Here is a 16,050-nt window from a genome sequence, read left to right as displayed (position 1 = left end):
ACGATGGCAGCGCCTTTTTCGGTGGTGCGTGCCGGGGCCCATGCGGGCGCCGCCGGTGCGTACGTGCACTGCTCGGGCGATGGCCCAGCGCATGCGTCGGATGCGGGTGAGCGTGTGCCGGACGATGCGCTGTACGAGGAGCAGGACAGCGGATCGCTGGTTGCGATGCCCGGCCAGGCCGTGGCGTCGAGCACGCTGTACATGCGCGGCCACGGCTGCTACATTGACCCTACGTACAGCGAGATTGTGTCGCTGCTGAGCGGTTCGGTGGACCGTGTGAACAAGCTGATTAGCGTGCGCCCGGTGCGCACGCGCTACCGCCCCGAGGTCGGCGACCTGGTCGTGGGCCGCATCACCGAGGTGCAGGCGCGGCGGTGGAAGGTGGATATCGGGAGCAAGACGGATGCGTCGCTGCTCCTCTCGTCGATCAACCTGCCGGGTGGTGTGCAGCGCAAAAAGCTCGAGTCGGACGAGCTGCAGATGCGCGCCTTTTTCCAGGAAGGCGATCTGCTCGTTGCCGAGGTCCAGTCCCTCTTTCAGGACGGGAGTGTAGGCCTGCATACGCGCTCGCTGCGGTACGGCAAGCTGCGCAACGGTGCGCTGGTCTCGGTGCCGCCGGTGCTCGTGCGGCGGCACAAGAGCCACTTTTTGACCCTGGCGCAGCTCCACGACGGCGCCGTGGACCTGGTGCTGGGCTTGAATGGCCTGATCTGGGTCGCAAAGCACATCCCCTTTGACGTGACCAAGGCGGAAGGCGAGGGCGAGGTCACCGAGATCGTCGGCCCCAATGGCCGCGGGGTTGCGATGGACGTCGACGGCGTCTACAGCGATGTGAACGAGACGATTCCCCCCAGCACCCGAAGTGCCATCTCGCTCGTATGCTTTGTCCTGACCATCCTCGCGCACTACTCGCTGCCGGTCACCGAGGCGGCGATCGAGCAGGGCTGCGCGCTCGTCGAGGCGAGCGATACACCGTGCGACGCGACGTCGGCAGCGGGCCGGCGCCTCGCGGAGCAAATCGCTCTTGGCCTGCAGTAGCTATGTATACGTAGATCCCTCGGGCGGCTGCGGCAGCTTGCGGTTGTTGGGCAGCGCCATTTCCCTGTCTTAGCACGAAAACATACCGACGCAGCTCGGTCAGAACGCTCTCCATGGTAAAGTCGCGGCGCCAGCGTGCGAGCGGCGCAAACTGCGACGGGTCGACCTTGCCGTCCGCCTGGCGGACGCACGGCAGGTTGATCTTTGTCTCGAACCACACCTCGGGCGGCTGATCGGGGTAGCGCTCGCCACAGAGGAGGCGCAGCGAATAGATCCGGTTTTGGTGCACCGAGTTGCTCGGGCCAAGAATCGTCGCATTCCACTTGGACATTACTGCGTTAGGGAAAAGACGTACAAATGTCGTCGTTCTCGTCCAGGCCGTACGAGCACGAGCCATTTCCGAGGCCTTTCTCGCCTTTCTCGAGCTCCTCGAGCAGGCGAAAGTTGCGGGGGACTGCGTTAGCACGCGCACGTACCTTGCGCCATTGTGGTCACCTGCGACGGACCGAGCCACGTGGCGGCGAAAGTGTGGGGTGCATCTCAACGATGAGCAACGAGGTGCTGATTGTGTCGGCGGTGCGCACGCCGGTGGGCGCATTCCAGGGTGTGCTCAAGAGCCAGGGTGCGGTGGATCTCGGCGTGGTCGCGGCCAAGGCCGCGATTGAGCGCGCGGGGATCCAGCCGAGCGACGTGGAAGAGGCCTACTTTGGCTGCGTCCTCCAGGGAAACCTGGGGCAGGCGCCCGCGCGCCAGGTCGTGCTCCGCGCGGGGTGCCCGGACACGACTGAGGCCACGACCGTGAACAAGGTGTGCGCGAGCGGCATGAAGGCCGCGGCGCTCGCGACGCAGTCCATCCAGCTGGGCCTGCGCGACGTGATGCTCGTCGGCGGCATGGAAAGCATGAGCCAGTCGCCGTTCTACCTGCCGCGCGGCGGGCTGGCGTTTGGCGACGCAACGGCCTCGGACGCGATCCTCAAGGACGGCCTCACCGACGCGCTCGACCACCAGCACATGGGTCTCTGTGCGGAAAACACGGCCAAGGAGCACGGCATCACGCGCGAGGCGCAGGATGCGTACGCCTTGCAGTCGTACGACCGCGCGTCGGCCGCCTGGAGCGCCGGCGCGTTCGCCGACGAAATTGCCCCGGTCACGATCCGCGACCGCAAGGGCGAGACGGTCGTGAAGGAGGACGAGGAGTACAAAAAGCTCAACAAGGACAAGCTCACGACGCTGCGCCCTGCTTTCCTCAAGGACGGCACGGTGACGGCGGCCAACGCCAGCTCGCTCAACGACGGCGCAAGTGCACTGATCCTCGCGAGCCACAAGGCAGTCGCACAGCACAACCTGCGGGCGATCGCCAAGGTGATTGGTACGTTTTCATGCTCACCCAGCGACGGCGGACGCGGCGCGTGCGCCGGTCGACTTTGGCATCGCGCCAGCCAAGGCGATTCCCATCGCCCTCGAGCGTGCAGGACTCTCCATCGACCAGATCGCGCTGTTTGAGATCAACGAGGCATTCTCGGTAGTGGCCCTCGCCAACGCCCAGATCCTCGGGCTGGACGTGGCCAAGGTCAACACGCTCGGTGGCGGCGTCTCGCTCGGCCACCCGATCGGATCGTCGGGCTCGCGGATTATGGTCACCCTCGCACACGCCCTCAAGCCGGGAGAGTTTGGCGTGGCTAGCGTCTGCAACGTACGTACTATGGCTAAGACAGGGCGGCGGCGGCGCCTCGGCAGTGGTCCTGCAGCGTTTGTAGTCCGTGCGTAGAACCTCCACTATGAAGAAGCGGTCGCTCGCCGACGCGCTCGCGGCGTGGAAGGCCGAGGCGGAGGCGGGGGAGGCGGAGAAGGGGGAGGACGCGCGGCCGTCGTCGTCGGACGATGAGGACTACATGTCAGACTCGCTCTTGCAGCAGCTCGAGCAGGGCGACGCGCCGCGGCAAATGACCTATGCCGAGAAACGGGCGCAAACACTCAAAGAGCACGAGGAGCGCCAGCGGCGCGAGATGGAGGAGGCAAACGAGCGGCGCGCCAAGCGGCAGCGTGGGCCGCTCGCGGGTGAGCAGGAGGCACGCGAGCTCGGGATGGCCGTCAACGTCATTGACCGCGTCGCCGCCGCCGAGGACGACGACGAGGCGCCGAAAGCGGGCAGCGGAAGCAGCGCGGCGCTGCGCATGATGCTTGCCATGGGATACCAGCCGGGCACGGCGCTGGGGGGGGATACTGAGCACCGCGCGCCGATCACGCCCGACCAGCGGTGGCTTAGCAAGGCGAACGATGCAGGGCCGAAGCGGCTCGGTATTGGACACGCCGACCTCTCGCGGCGCATCGCCCAGGCGGCAGCCGACGTGCGCGACGCGCCGGCCGACCCCGAGTCGCAGGCCGACGCGTTCCGCAGGGGGAAGATGCAGGATGCGGCACAGAAGCATACCGAGTGGCTGCTACGAAAAGCGCGCCAGATCCTACGGGAGCTCGACGAGGAGGCGGGCGTCGAGGTGCGTGGCATGGCTAACCGCAGTACAGTCCACTGTGGCTCGATCCGTCGTCGCTGCCTGTGGGCCATGCGTACTACCAAAAGTCGTTTTTGCGCGAAAACGAGCGCGGGACGGAGGATGCGCTGACCTTGCTCGAGTTTGCCTTGCTAGAGGGAGGAGAGGGTGAAGGAGAAGACCAAGGGCATGGGGACGAGCACAAGGATCCAGAGCAAGGGGGCGCACCACAGCAAGAACAGGCCCAAGAGCAAAACGCAGGGCAGGACCAAGAGGCACACGACGACCACGACGCGTATGCCGGCCATGGCCAAAGCGGTGGCCTCGGCTTTGCCAAAGCCAAGGCTGGTAGGCCGGCGGGCATTGGCTTTCAACGGGGCGCCGATACTGACGTGTCGGCCGGCCTCGGCATGGCCAACGCCGGTGCCGAGGCGCCTTTTGGCCTTGATTCCCCAACAGAGGCCCGTGCATCTGCGGGCCTCGGCCTTGCCAATGCCGACACGGATGCGCCTGTGGGCCTCGGCTTCCAAAAGGCATCGAAAACACTGGGACTGGACGCTGAGCAAGCGTCTTCTCCCGACCCACGCACCTCCCTTCCTCCCCCTGCCTCGCGCCGCCTCGATGCGGAGCGCTTCTGCTCGCTCCCCGCCTCGCTGCGTTTCGACCTGACGCATACGCAGCTGCGTGGCGTCTACGCCTACTGCGTGCACTGTGGCCACCGCTATGCCACCTACGACGAGCTCGTCCAAGAGTGCCCCGGCGAGAGCGAAGACGCGCATGGATAGTTACATGCTACAGGGTATAGCACCAACTCACTAATTGTACTGGGCGTAGAGCGACGTGCTGGAGAACTTGCTGCCCTGGCGCACGACCTTTTCGACGGCCGTCAAAAAGTCCTTTTCGGTCGCGACCTTGCGGTGGGCACGAATGGCAAACATGCCCGCCTCGGTCGCGACGCTGCGCAGTTCGGCACCGGTCGTGTTTGGGCAGAGTCGCGCGATCAGATCAAAGCGGATATTCCGCTCGACCGACATGGACCGCGCGTGGATGCGCAGAATATGCGCACGGCCCTCATTGTCCGGCAGGCCGAACTCGACGCGGCGGTCGAGGCGGCCCGGGCGGAGGAGCGCCGGGTCGAGCGTGTCCGGCCGGTTGGTCGCCATGAGCACCTTGATATTGCCACGCGCATCGAAACCGTCGAGCTGGTTGATCAGCTCGAGCATCGTCCGCTGCACTTCGTTGTCGCCACCCGCGCCGTCGTCGAAGCGCATACCGCCGACCGCATCGATCTCGTCAAAGAAGATGATGCACGCCTTTTTCGTGCGCGCAAGCTCAAAGAGCTCGCGCACCATACGCGCGCCCTCGCCCACGTACTTTTGCACCAGCTCTGAGCCAATGACGCGGATAAAGGTGGCGTCCGTGCGGTTCGCCACCGCACGTGCACAGAGCGTCTTGCCGGTACCCGGCGGCCCAAAGAGGAGCACGCCCTTGGGCGGGTCGATGCCGAGCTTGACAAAGCGTTCCGGCGAGAGGAGCGGCGTCTCGACGACCTCGCGCAGCTTCTCGATCTGCTCCTTGCATCCACCGACGTCGCTGTACGTCACGTCCGGCTTCTCCTCGACCTGCATCATGGTCACCGTCGGGTCGATCTTGGGCGGGAGCGGGATCTGGATCTGGTACTTGTTGCGGTCGACACTGGGTTAGCTAGATAGACAACGTACCCCACACGCATCCCCTCTTCAATGTCGGTCGGCGCGACGCGCTCGCCGAGGGCCACGACAAACTTGGCGATCTGCTTGACGTTGATCACGTACTTGTCCTTGCCCTCTGCCGAGCGCGAGCCCGGCATCGCGCCCATACCCCCCAGCGCACCGAGCACATTGTCGAGCGCGCCGATGCCCGTGTCGTTCTGTTCGGCCTCGGCGTGCTCCTCGTCGGCCTTGATGATCTTGGTGCACCGTGCGACCTGGAGCGGCTGCTCCTCGCTCATGCGCTGCTTATCCGCAGCGATATCCCACAGGTCCGGGGGCGCGAGACCTGTATCGCTCTCCTTGACGCCCATCTTTTCGTTCACGCGCTTTTCCACCTCTTTGATCTCCGAGTCGATCGTCTTGAGCGCGCCCGTGTACGGCCCCTGGCCGTAGGTGCGCAAGAGCTGAATATCTCCCTCATCCAGCGGCACGATCTTATCCTCCTCCTTCGTTTCCGCGTCGGGCTTTGTATACTTCTCCCAGTCCTGCTTGGGCGGCATGCTGGTGGCAGACGGAGCCGCGCGTCGCTCCGTGCGCTTATGTCAGCAACACTAAGCGCCCGTCCCGGCGCGGCTCGCTCAGTCGACGAGTCTACCATGGCGGGCGCACTGAGCAACGCGAAGCGGGACACCCGTAAGATCCGTGATGAGGAGAAGGAGAGCCAGTTTGGCGCCGTGTACGGCGTGTCTGGCCCCGTAATCGTCGCTGAGAACATGATCGGTGCGAGCATGTACGAGCTGGTGCGTGTCGGCCACGAGGAGCTCGTCGGCGAGATTATCCGTATCGACAAGGACCGCGCCACGATCCAGGTGTACGAGGAGACGAGCGGTGTGTGCGTCGGCGACCCCGTGCTGCGCACCGGCAAGCCGCTGAGTGTGGAGCTCGGTCCGGGGCTGATGGAGAACATTTACGACGGTATCCAGCGCCCGCTCGAGGCCATCCAGGATAAGAGCCAGAGTATCTATATCCCGCGCGGTATCAACACCCCGGCTTTGGACCGCGAGAAGAAGTGGCAGTTCACCCCCGGCAAGTTCAAGCAGGGCGACCACATCTCGGGCGGCGACATCTTTGGTGCGGTGTTTGAGAACCCCCTCGTGAAGGAGCACAAGGTCATGCTGCCTCCTCGCGCCCTCGGTACGATTACTTTTATTGCCGAGAAGGGCGAGTACACTGTCGAGGACGTCATCCTCGAGACCGAGTTCAACGGCAAGAAGCAGGAGCACACGCTCATGCACTCGTGGCCGGTGCGTGCGCCGCGCCCGGTCACCGAGAAGCTGCAGGCGGATACGCCGCTGCTGACCGGCCAGCGTGTCCTCGACTCGCTCTTCCCGTGTATCCAGGGCGGTACGACGGCCATTCCGGGCGCGTTCGGCTGCGGTAAGACGGTGATTTCGCAGGCGCTCTCCAAGTTCTCCAACTCGGACATTATCACCTACGTTGGCTGTGGTGAGCGCGGCAACGAGATGGCCGAGGTCCTGCAAGAGTTCCCCGAGCTCACGCTCGAGCGCGACGGCGAGGAGCAGCCCATTATGCGCCGCACGACGCTGGTGGCCAATACCTCGAACATGCCCGTTGCGGCGCGTGAGGCGTCGATCTACACCGGTATCACCCTCTCGGAGTACTTCCGTGACCAGGGCTACAACGTCGCCATGATGGCTGACTCGACCTCGCGCTGGGCCGAGGCGCTGCGTGAGATTAGCGGTCGTCTCGCCGAGATGCCCGCCGACTCGGGCTACCCCGCGTACCTCGGTGGTAAGCTCGCCTCGTTCTACGAGCGTGCGGGCAAGGTCGTTGCCCTCGGCTCGCCCGAGCGCAACGGCTCCGTGTCGATCGTCGGCGCGGTGTCGCCGCCGGGTGGTGACTTTTCGGACCCGGTCACGACCGCGACGCTGGGTATTGTCGGTGCCTTTTGGGGTCTCGACAAGAAGCTCGCGCAGCGCAAGCACTTCCCGTCGGTGAACTGGGACGTGTCCTACTCGCGCTACGCCAAGACCCTCGAGCCGTTCTACGAGAAGAACTCGCCGGGCTTCCCTGCGCTGCGCGCCTCTGCGCGTGGTCTCCTGCAAAAGGACTCGGACCTGGCCGAGATTGTGCAGCTGGTCGGCAAGAGTGCCCTGGGCGAGAACGACAAGGTGACGCTCGAGGTCGCGCGCATCATCAAGGACGACTACCTGCAGCAGAACGGTATTTCGGCCTACGACCAGTTCTGCCCCTTTTACAAGACGAACGGTATGCTGAAGAATATGATCGACTACAACGACAAGGCACAAGCCGCGATCAACAACAACCCCGAGATGACCTGGTCGCGCATCCGCGAGCACACCTCGGATATCTTTTACCGCCTCACGCAGCAGAAGTTTGAGGACCCCAAGGACGGCGAGAAGGCGATCCTCGAGAAGTTCGATCAGCTGTCGAACGACATGGCCGAGTCGTTCCGCAGCCTCTCGGACTAAGTAGGCCGGCCATAGCGATATTGGGTACAAGAATAGGGTGTCGGTCGCGCGCTTTGTGTCGATCGCGTGCGCCGTGTCGATCGGTGCGGTCCGCATCGATCGGCGTAAGCGACCGTGATCGATCGCGATCGACTGCGATCGACGTGGATGCTCCTCCCCCGGCATAGGGGTGGGACGACGACTGGACTACTTACTTTTGCGCATTCTGCCACTCGCGCAGGCGCTCGATCGACGAGACCTTGATATTGTGCTCCTTGGCAAACTTGAGGCACGCGTCGCGCGCCGCAATGCCGCCGAGCGCATCGTCCGCATCGACCAGCTCGCACAGCAAGCCGGCCGGCGGCAGGTTGGCGGCCTTGGCGAGATCGACCGCGGCCTCGGTGTGCCCCGGGCGCACCTGCACGCCCCCCGTCGTGTACCGCAGCGGGTTGAGGTGCCCCGGGCGCGAAAAGTCAGCGGCCGTGGCGCCGAGCGTGGGGTCGGCGAGCATGCGCGCCGTGAGTGCGCGGTCGTGCGCCGAGATGCCGGTGGTCGTGTCGTGGACATAGTCAACCGTGATCGTATAGGCCGTCTTGTGCTTCTCCGTGTTGTTCGGCACCATCATGGGGATATCGAGCTGCGCGAGGCGTTCCGGCGTGAGCGAGAGGCAGATGAAGCCGCTGGTGTGCTTGATAAACCAGGCCATTTGTTCGGTCGTGATCTTGCTCGCGGCGATCAGCAGATCGCCCTCGTTCTCACGGTTCTCGTCGTCGAGCATAATCACAAACTTGCCCGCCGCATAGTCCGCGACCACCGCCTCGATCGCGTCAAACATCGTCGTCGATCGATCCCCTCGAATGCTGACACAGCCTCCACTATCGACACGTGCTTTTGGCCCGGTCGGCGCCGGCGCTCCCCCGTCTCCCGTTTCCAGAGCGCTGCCTGATGTCTCGCGCTGCCGCCGTGATGCACACGCCCCGCATGCGTGCGAGCGCCGCGCACCGTCTCGCCCGGGGATACTCGACTGCGATTCCCCCGCCCGGCAAGACGCCTGTGCCGCAGCCGCGCCGCCGCGGCTTCTTTGGCCGCGCGGTCTTCTACACGGTCTTTGGCACTGCGCTCTTCTACGGCGCCTCGGTGCCGGTCGCGCAGCGCAACGCCGAGTACAAGCGCCTGTTTGAGGAGCGCGTGTACTTCGGCAAGGAGGTGCTCGACTTCTTCGAGAAGCACCACGACCTCGACGACATCCGCAAGGAATTCGACTCGCTCCACCTCGACGACACGGTCGCCCGTGCCGCGAGCCAGGTGCGCACCGGCTTCACGCACCTCTCCGACAAGATTATGCAGAACGAGCGCGTGCAGCACACGCGCGAAGAGGTCGAGAAGCACGCCGCCGACCTCCAGGCCAAGATCCAGCACCAGATCGACGAGCTGAAGGCCAAGGCCGGCGACGAGGGGCACGTCCTCGAAAAGCAGGTGCAGGACCTGCGCGCGAACTCCTCGCAGTGGCTCGAGCAGGCCGCTGAGCTCGCGGAAAAGAGCGTGCAGCAGGTACGCTCGCGCGCCACGGACCTTGTCCAGGACGTCAAGGAGCGCCTCCCGGAGGACGTGCGCAACGTCATTCCCCTCGCCGAGAAGAAGGTGGGTGAGCCGCTGTACGAGGACCTCCCGGTGGGCTTCGAGGCGCCCGAGGGCTACGCGGCCCCGCGCCGCGACCGCAAGCTCGAGGCGACCAAGGACGCCAAGGCGCGCCTGCGCTCGGACCCGCAGGCGCCCAAGCTGCCGCAGCTCGCCCCGTCGCTCAACAAGCTCGTCGGCTCGGAGCCGATCGTGTCGCAGCTCGCGGGCACCATTGACGAGCTCGCGGCGTTTGTGCGCGACACGCCGGCCGGCCAGGTGGCTTCGGGCGTGCTCGAGTCGGCGCAGGCCGACCTGCAGCAGCTCGTCAAGCGCCTCGACCAGATCAAGGAGACCGACGCCAAGAAGCTCGAGAAGCAGCTCGCCAAGCAGGCGAAGGAGTACGAGGCCGAGATCACCAAGGCCGCCAAGCAGGCGACCGGCGACCTCGACAAGCGCGACAAGGACTGGCAGAAGAAGCTCGACAAGATCCAGTCCGAGCAGACGGCGCTCTTCAAGGGCCGCCTCGCCAAGGAGCTCGAGACGCAGTCGGCGATCATCAACGAGCGCCTCCGCGAGGAGGTCATGGCCCAGGGTGTCGAGCTCCAGCGCAAGTGGTCGCGTGAGATCAAGGCCAAGGTCGAGCAGGAGCGCGCCGGCCGCCTGGCGCGCCTCGACGAGCTCGCCACCGAGCTGCACCGCCTCGAGGCCGTGTCGCTCGACAACGCCAAGACGCTCGATGACAACATCGGCCTGCACACGCTCTCGGCTGCGCTGCGCAAGCTGCGCACCGCCATCGACGGCGCGGAGGAGACGGGCGAGGAGGCGCACGCGTACGTGCGCCGTACCTTTAGCAAGGAGCTCGACACGCTCCGCCGCACGCCCAAGGCGCAGGACAATGAGCTGATCCAGGCAGCGCTCGCGGCCGTCGACCAGACGGGCGCGCCGCAGGACGGCGTCGAGAGCGTGCCGACGCTCCACGAGTGGTTCGCGGCACGCCTCGCACCGCGCCTGCGCTCCGTCGCGCTGCTCCCGGAGCAGGGCGCGGGCGTGCTCTCGTACCTCACCTCGATGGCCCTCTCGCCGCTGCTCTTTTCGCGCAAGGGGCTCATCGAGGGCCAGGACGTGGCCAGCACCGTGGCGCGCGCCGAGTGGTACCTCGAGCACAAGGACCTCGACCGCGCCACGCGCGAGCTCAACCAGCTCCACGGCTGGGCGAAAATCCTGGCCGGCGACTGGCTCGAGGCGGCGCGCAAGCGCCTCGAGGTCGACCAGGCGATCGGCTTGGTCGAGAAGGAGTCCGAGTTTAACTCGATGCTCAAGACATAGAGTCGGCAGTAATACTTCGGTCAGGACCCAAGGCTATGGAGCGCGCAGTGCCGGCGGGAACGCAGCGCGCCGCGAGAGGCCCGCACGAGCTACCGTGCGGCGTGGGCGAGCGGCACACCGTACCGCGCTTGGACCGCGGCGTAGACCGAGGCAGCGACGGCGCAGTAGGCGTCGCGCCAGGACGCCGGCGCGTCGTCGCCCAGGATATAGTCCCACCAACGCAGCACGCCGTCGGCCGTGCCGAGCGCGTGGTCGACACACTCGAGCAGCACACGCTCAAGTCGCTGCACGTCGTGCGCGCGGGGGGCGTCGTGCCGACACTGCCGGTACCACTCGGCGATCTGCATGCGAAACGTGTCCAGGTCGAGGCGCGCGTGCAGCAACGGCGGCGGGGGGCGGGCGGCGACTTGCACGAGCGACGCACGCGGCTCGGGGCCGTCGCACTCGCCGAGGCACGTACGCGCCGCACAGATCACCGGGTCGTCGCGCGGAAAAGTCTTGGCGTCCGTACGGATCTTGGCTTCGTGCTGCACGGCCGCCTCGGCGGCATGCCGCCGCACGGCCGCCGTCGTGCGCTCGACAGGGCGCTCAGGCCGCCGCCGAAGTCGGCTGCGGTGCTCGGACGCGGCGAGGTGCTCGGCGTACACCTCGGCCTGCACGGACGGCGGCAAGGCGCGAAAGACGTCCACATCGATCGACATGGCCCGGAGCGTCGGCGACAGGGGCACGTCGACTCGGCCCTGCGCCTCGGGCGTCTCGTCGTTGAGCGGCGCGGGCCTCGCCGTCTCGGCCTTGAACTTGGTCGGCGAGAGAAAGGCGGCGAGGCGACTTTGGGGGCTCTTTTGCGGACTCTTTTTGCGCGGCGTCGAGGTCGGCGTACGCTGCCCGAATCCAGCGCGCCGCGGCGTCGTCGGCGTGCCTTGAGGCGTGGCACTCTTGCGCTTACGCGGCGTCGTCGGCGCGGCACGTTCCTGCATCTCGGACAGCACCTCGTCGCGGAGATCGGCAGGGAGCTCGCCAAGCACGTCGGCATCGAGGCCGAGCGACGCAGCGAGCGCCTCGAAACTCGCCGTCGGCGGTGGGCGCTCGGTGCGCGCGTCGAGCGCGGCCTGCACGCTGTGCCGCATCCTTTCCGGAAGGTGCTCGATCGCCTCGACATCGATCTGCGACGCAGACGGGATCTGAAAGAGGCTCCCAGGCGGCGTCGCCTCGATCTCTTCCTTCTTCGGAAAGGCGAGCCGCGGCTGCTCGAGCTCGACGTGCACCGGCGCAAGCTTGCCGAGGGAAATCGCCAGGCCACGCACGTCGCTCGGGGGGATGGCCAGTTTAAGCACCATCGGCCACGCGGTGTGCATCAGCGCATGCGCATCGTTCGTCGCGCGCATGCGGTCCGAGCGGTGGTGCGTAAGGCAGCTGCCGTGCCCTAGGAACTTGGGCGCCTCGATCGGCGCGTCTGGCGCACGCTGCATGACCTGGATCGCGAGGTGCTGGCCGACGACGCGCAGCCGTGCGGCACGCTGCGCAACCTCGTCGCAGACACGCTGCACAAACGCATTCACCTCGTTCGTGTTTGATAGACGCACGCCCCAGTTGACGTGCGCGCCGACCGTCTGGCGGACACGCGTGCCTTGCACAATATCCGTGCCGCCCGCGTGCAGTTTTTCCCACAGCGAGCGCCCGAGCTTGGGGCCAAAATGGCGCACAAGCTGGTCCTCGTCGGTCATGGCACAAATTTCGCCGACCTTGGTCGTGCCGAGCCACGCCTGGAATCGCTCACAGAGCGAGTACCCGACGCCCCACAAATCGCGCACATCGAGAGGCGCGAGGAAGGCGGGGAGGTGCTCGGCCTCGAGATGAAATGCGCCGCGGGGCTTGGCACGCCGCGTCGCGAGGCGCGCTTGCAGGATCGTTGCTCCAATCCCGATGCTCGCCTCGCACTGCGTCTCTTCGCGGATCGCTTCGCGGATCGCCTCGGCGAGGGCATGCGCCGCAGTGGTCGCCCCGGTCGCGTGCTTGGCAAACCGCTCCGTCAATGCATGGGGGAGCCGCGGCGCAGGGACTTGCTGCAGGCGCTCAAGCAAAAGGCTCACATCGATGAGCGCCTCGTCGACACTCACGACTTGCAGCGCGTCACCAATTCCGAGGAGCAGCGTGTAAAACTGGAGCGAGACTTGGTAGTACGCGTCAAACGTGTAGGGAATCGTGGCAATGTCTGCACACAGCTGGCGGGCTTGGCCGAGGCTCATGCCGTTCTTGATGCCAAACGAGCGGGCACGGTAGTTGCACGAAGCGACTTCTGACGTGCTCGAGACGTGCTCGGCGCGCGTCGCATGGCACACGGCGACCGGCTTGTCTTGCAGCTCGGGGTGCAGACGCAGGCCGACCGTGACAAAGAAGCTGTCAAAGTCGACGTGCATCAGTGTGCGGGGGCCGGACACGGCCGGCGTCTCGGTGCGCCCGCTCTGGGTCAGGGCCTCGGCCACGAGCTCTTGCAGCGTCGCTTTCCACATGCTCAGGTGGTGCAGACGGCTGCTCGAGTAAAAGCCGGCGAGAAAGCCGGCATTGGTGGCCGTGTGCTCCGCACGCCACGATGCATCCGAGAGGAGAGCGGCGGCATGGGAAGACCGCGTAGCAGGTGCGTACGGCGGAACGCGGGGGGGTATAGGGGTATCGTGCGTGTTTTCTGCGTCCAAAGGGGTATCTGGAGCGGCTTTCGGAGGAGAATCGGCAGGGAAAGCATCGAGTGCATCGACGAGCGGCTCAGGAGCAGCTTCTTCTTTTTCGAGGTCGTCCGACAGAGAAGCAACGTCGGGGAGAGGATTCTCGGCGGGTGCATCCGCAAAATCCATTCGCCCGCTGGGCGATGGCTCCGCTTCTCGGCCCATTTCACGCTGCCCATCGTTTTGGTCGGGGTCACCTTTCTCGTCTTCACCAGCACTCGTCTCGGCATCCTGCTCGTCGTCCTCTGCGCCAAACGCGCGCCACGACGTCGTGGGCAGCAATGCATTTGCCACCGCTTTATTCTCGTCCTTCTTCTTCTCTTCGACCGCGCCAAAGAGCGGCATGGTCGTCGAGGACACCATGTCTGGGCACCGCCACCGTGTCCAGTCCGCACGTACGCCCCGCTGGCAGCTCTCGACAATCCATCCGGGGAGCACGACGCGGTACTTGCGAAATTCTTCGACTTTCTTCGGGGTGAGGCGGCTTGCGACGATATGCGTGCAGGGCCGCTTCTGGTCGAGGTACGGCATATGATCCCCCCCGTTCAAGGCAATCATCCTGCGTAGTTCGGCGTACGGCGGGTCCGTGCGACCGTTGATGTAGATCACGCATCCCTTGAGTGCGTCCGACTCCTTTTCTGGAGCGATGTCGCGTTCCTGTACCTTGAGCTTGGCCCTTTTGTTCCTCATGTATGCCCCCCAGTCGCCAAAGCCAATGGCCTTGTACATGTCGCCCTCGAGGTACGCCGGCCTGCCCTGGGACGCCTCGAGCGACGGCGAGAGCGGCGGCGAGAGCGGCGGCGAGAGTGGCGGCTCGTGCGGCTCGCTCGGCACCCCTCTCCCCCCCTCCTCAGCACTCCCCCGCGGCGTCGCGACCCTCGCGAGCTCCTCGAGGAATGCCGGGTCGTCGCTCAGCAAGCTCGACGAGCTCGGCGTCCCCCCCCGCATGGCGGCGACCGTGCACGGTGATTACGTAATTGTCGGTCGGCGTCGGAAGACGGGTTCCATCTGATCGCCATGACTGAACAGACGAGTGAGCTGAGCTACCTGAAGTCGCTTGTTGCCGAGCTGAACAAGAAGATTGCAAGCCTCGAGGGCGATGCCGGCAAGACTGCCGAGGGTGTGCGCATGGTGCTTGTGGGCCCCCCCGGTGCCGGCAAGGGCACGCAGGCCCCCAAGATCCTCGAGCGTTTCCAGAACCTCGTGTGTCACCTTGCGACTGGTGACCTGCTCCGTGCGCAGGTGAGCCAAGGTACCGAGCTCGGCAAGGAGGCCAAGAAGATCATGGACAAGGGTGCGCTTGTCAGCGACGAGATCATGGTCAACATGATCAAGGACCAGCTGGAGAACAACAAGCAGTGCCAAAAGGGTTTCATCCTCGACGGTTTCCCCCGCACCACCCCCCAGGCCGAGAAGCTTGACCAGATGCTCCAAGAGCGCAAGCAGAAGCTCGACCACGTCGTGGAGCTCCAGATCCCCGACTCGCTGCTCATCAGCCGCATCCTCGGCCGCCTGGTCCACCCCGCCTCGGGCCGCAGCTACCACACCGAGTTCAACCCCCCCAAGAAGCCCATGACCGACGACGTGACCGGTGAGCCTCTTGAGCACCGCTCGGACGACAACGAGGCGACGCTCAGCAAGCGTCTCGGCACCTACCACCAGCAGACCACCGCGGTGACCGACTACTACAAGAAGCACGGCATCTGGTCGCCCGTCGACGCGACCGCCTCGCCCAGCACGGTGTGGCAGTCGATCAGTGCCATTTTTGACGGCAAGAGCGCCTAATGCGTCGATTGGGTATACTGTAGGATCCTGGCCGTGATTGCCTGGAAGATGGCAAACGTCTGGCTATTTTTGTAGCGCCCAATGGTTGCGTAGCTGAGTGCCGTGCCGGTGTTTTCCTCGGGAGGCTGCGTCGCCTCGCCGCTCGCCACGCGTTCTTTCGCGTCGTCGAGCAGGCGCACCAGCGCAGGGTCGATCGGCACGCGCCCGAGGAAGGGGATGTGCTCGCGCTCGGCGAGCGACTCGCCGCCGCCCTTGCCCCAGACGTTGGTGCACTCGTCGCAGTGGGGACACACGTACCCGCTCATGTTCTCAATCATGCCGACGACCGGCAGGCCCACCTTGCGTGTAAAGTCGAGCGAGCGCAGATTGTCGTTGAGTGCCACTGCCTGTGGCGTCGTGACCATCACGGCGACCGGCGCAAAGTCGTGGATCGCCTCCATAAGCGAGATGTGCTCGTCCGAGGTCCCGGGCGGCGTGTCGATAATCAGGTAGTCGAGATCGCCCCAGCGCACGTCGCCGAGAAACTGGCGGATCATGCCCTGCTTCTTGGGCCCCCGCCAGATCACGCTGTCGTCTTTTGAGCGCAGGAGGAAGCCGACGCTCATCACGGCAAGGCACTGCGATGCATCGGTATACACCGGCACCCACCCGTCCGTGCTCTGGTGCACCGGCGCGCCGTCCAGGCCGAGCATGCGGGGGATCGATGGGCCGGTCAGGTCAATGTCGAGGATGCCGACCTTGAGGCGGTCGCTCCCTTCGGTCTGGTAGGAGAGGGAGAGGGCAAGCTGTGCGGCGACAGACGACTTGCCGACGCCGCCTTTGCCAGAGAGCACCAGCACAATGTGCTTCACACGCCCCAGGCGACGCGTAATTTTCGGATCCATGGCGG

General features: G+C 65.5%; 11 protein-coding genes across 11 annotated transcripts; 6 read left to right on the top strand and 5 right to left on the bottom strand.

The window, feature by feature from the left end:
- Nucleotides 1-3: 3 nt before the first annotated feature.
- Nucleotides 4-1,038, top strand: rrp4 (Exosome complex component rrp4; the record flags this gene model as incomplete). The annotated part of the gene is made up of 1 exon (XM_060264226.1): nt 4-1,038. The coding sequence occupies one exon, from the start codon at nt 4-6 to the stop codon at nt 1,036-1,038; it is 1,035 nt and encodes a 344-aa protein (XP_060120209.1).
- MMS2 (E2 ubiquitin-conjugating protein mms2) lies at nt 1,039-1,524 on the bottom strand (the record flags this gene model as incomplete). The annotated part of the gene is made up of 4 exons (XM_060264225.1): nt 1,039-1,102; nt 1,125-1,371; nt 1,394-1,492; nt 1,515-1,524. 4 exons carry the CDS (start codon nt 1,522-1,524, stop codon nt 1,039-1,041), a joined length of 420 nt encoding a protein of 139 aa, XP_060120208.1.
- A 60-nt stretch (nt 1,525-1,584) lies between these two features.
- Nucleotides 1,585-2,795, top strand: MJAP1_000254 (acetyl-CoA C-acetyltransferase; the record flags this gene model as incomplete). The annotated part of the gene is made up of 3 exons (XM_060264224.1): nt 1,585-2,407; nt 2,430-2,731; nt 2,754-2,795. The coding sequence occupies 3 exons, from the start codon at nt 1,585-1,587 to the stop codon at nt 2,793-2,795; spliced, it is 1,167 nt and encodes a 388-aa protein (XP_060120207.1).
- A 21-nt stretch (nt 2,796-2,816) lies between these two features.
- Nucleotides 2,817-4,312, top strand: MJAP1_000253 (uncharacterized protein; the record flags this gene model as incomplete). Its single annotated transcript, XM_060264223.1, has 2 exons — nt 2,817-3,533; nt 3,557-4,312. The coding sequence occupies 2 exons, from the start codon at nt 2,817-2,819 to the stop codon at nt 4,310-4,312; spliced, it is 1,473 nt and encodes a 490-aa protein (XP_060120206.1).
- Nucleotides 4,313-4,342: 30 nt separating this feature from the next.
- RPT1 (26S proteasome regulatory subunit 7) lies at nt 4,343-5,778 on the bottom strand (the record flags this gene model as incomplete). The annotated part of the gene is made up of 2 exons (XM_060264222.1): nt 4,343-5,222; nt 5,249-5,778. The coding sequence occupies 2 exons, from the start codon at nt 5,776-5,778 to the stop codon at nt 4,343-4,345; spliced, it is 1,410 nt and encodes a 469-aa protein (XP_060120205.1).
- A 96-nt stretch (nt 5,779-5,874) lies between these two features.
- VMA1 (H(+)-transporting two-sector ATPase) lies at nt 5,875-7,731 on the top strand (the record flags this gene model as incomplete). The annotated part of the gene is made up of 1 exon (XM_060264221.1): nt 5,875-7,731. The coding sequence occupies one exon, from the start codon at nt 5,875-5,877 to the stop codon at nt 7,729-7,731; it is 1,857 nt and encodes a 618-aa protein (XP_060120204.1).
- Nucleotides 7,732-7,921: 190 nt separating this feature from the next.
- RIB3 (3,4-dihydroxy-2-butanone-4-phosphate synthase) lies at nt 7,922-8,545 on the bottom strand (the record flags this gene model as incomplete). The annotated part of the gene is made up of 1 exon (XM_060264220.1): nt 7,922-8,545. One exon carries the CDS (start codon nt 8,543-8,545, stop codon nt 7,922-7,924), a length of 624 nt encoding a protein of 207 aa, XP_060120203.1.
- A 131-nt stretch (nt 8,546-8,676) lies between these two features.
- MIC60 (MICOS complex subunit mic60) lies at nt 8,677-10,656 on the top strand (the record flags this gene model as incomplete). The annotated part of the gene is made up of 1 exon (XM_060264219.1): nt 8,677-10,656. One exon carries the CDS (start codon nt 8,677-8,679, stop codon nt 10,654-10,656), a length of 1,980 nt encoding a protein of 659 aa, XP_060120202.1.
- An 89-nt stretch (nt 10,657-10,745) lies between these two features.
- REV1 (deoxycytidyl transferase) lies at nt 10,746-14,324 on the bottom strand (the record flags this gene model as incomplete). The annotated part of the gene is made up of 1 exon (XM_060264218.1): nt 10,746-14,324. One exon carries the CDS (start codon nt 14,322-14,324, stop codon nt 10,746-10,748), a length of 3,579 nt encoding a protein of 1,192 aa, XP_060120201.1.
- A 69-nt stretch (nt 14,325-14,393) lies between these two features.
- On the top strand, nt 14,394-15,161 carry ADK1 (adenylate kinase; the record flags this gene model as incomplete). The annotated part of the gene is made up of 1 exon (XM_060264217.1): nt 14,394-15,161. One exon carries the CDS (start codon nt 14,394-14,396, stop codon nt 15,159-15,161), a length of 768 nt encoding a protein of 255 aa, XP_060120200.1.
- A 63-nt stretch (nt 15,162-15,224) lies between these two features.
- Nucleotides 15,225-16,045, bottom strand: CFD1 (cytosolic Fe-S cluster assembly factor cfd1; the record flags this gene model as incomplete). Its single annotated transcript, XM_060264216.1, has 2 exons — nt 15,225-15,254; nt 15,311-16,045. 2 exons carry the CDS (start codon nt 16,043-16,045, stop codon nt 15,225-15,227), a joined length of 765 nt encoding a protein of 254 aa, XP_060120199.1.
- Between the last annotated feature and the right edge of the window lie 5 nt (nt 16,046-16,050).

The sequence above is a fragment of the Malassezia japonica genome, chromosome 1, assembly GCF_029542785.1.
Source record: "Malassezia japonica chromosome 1, complete sequence".
Lineage (NCBI taxonomy): Eukaryota > Fungi > Basidiomycota > Malasseziomycetes > Malasseziales > Malasseziaceae > Malassezia > Malassezia japonica.
This window is presented reverse-complemented; position numbering and strand designations above follow the sequence as displayed.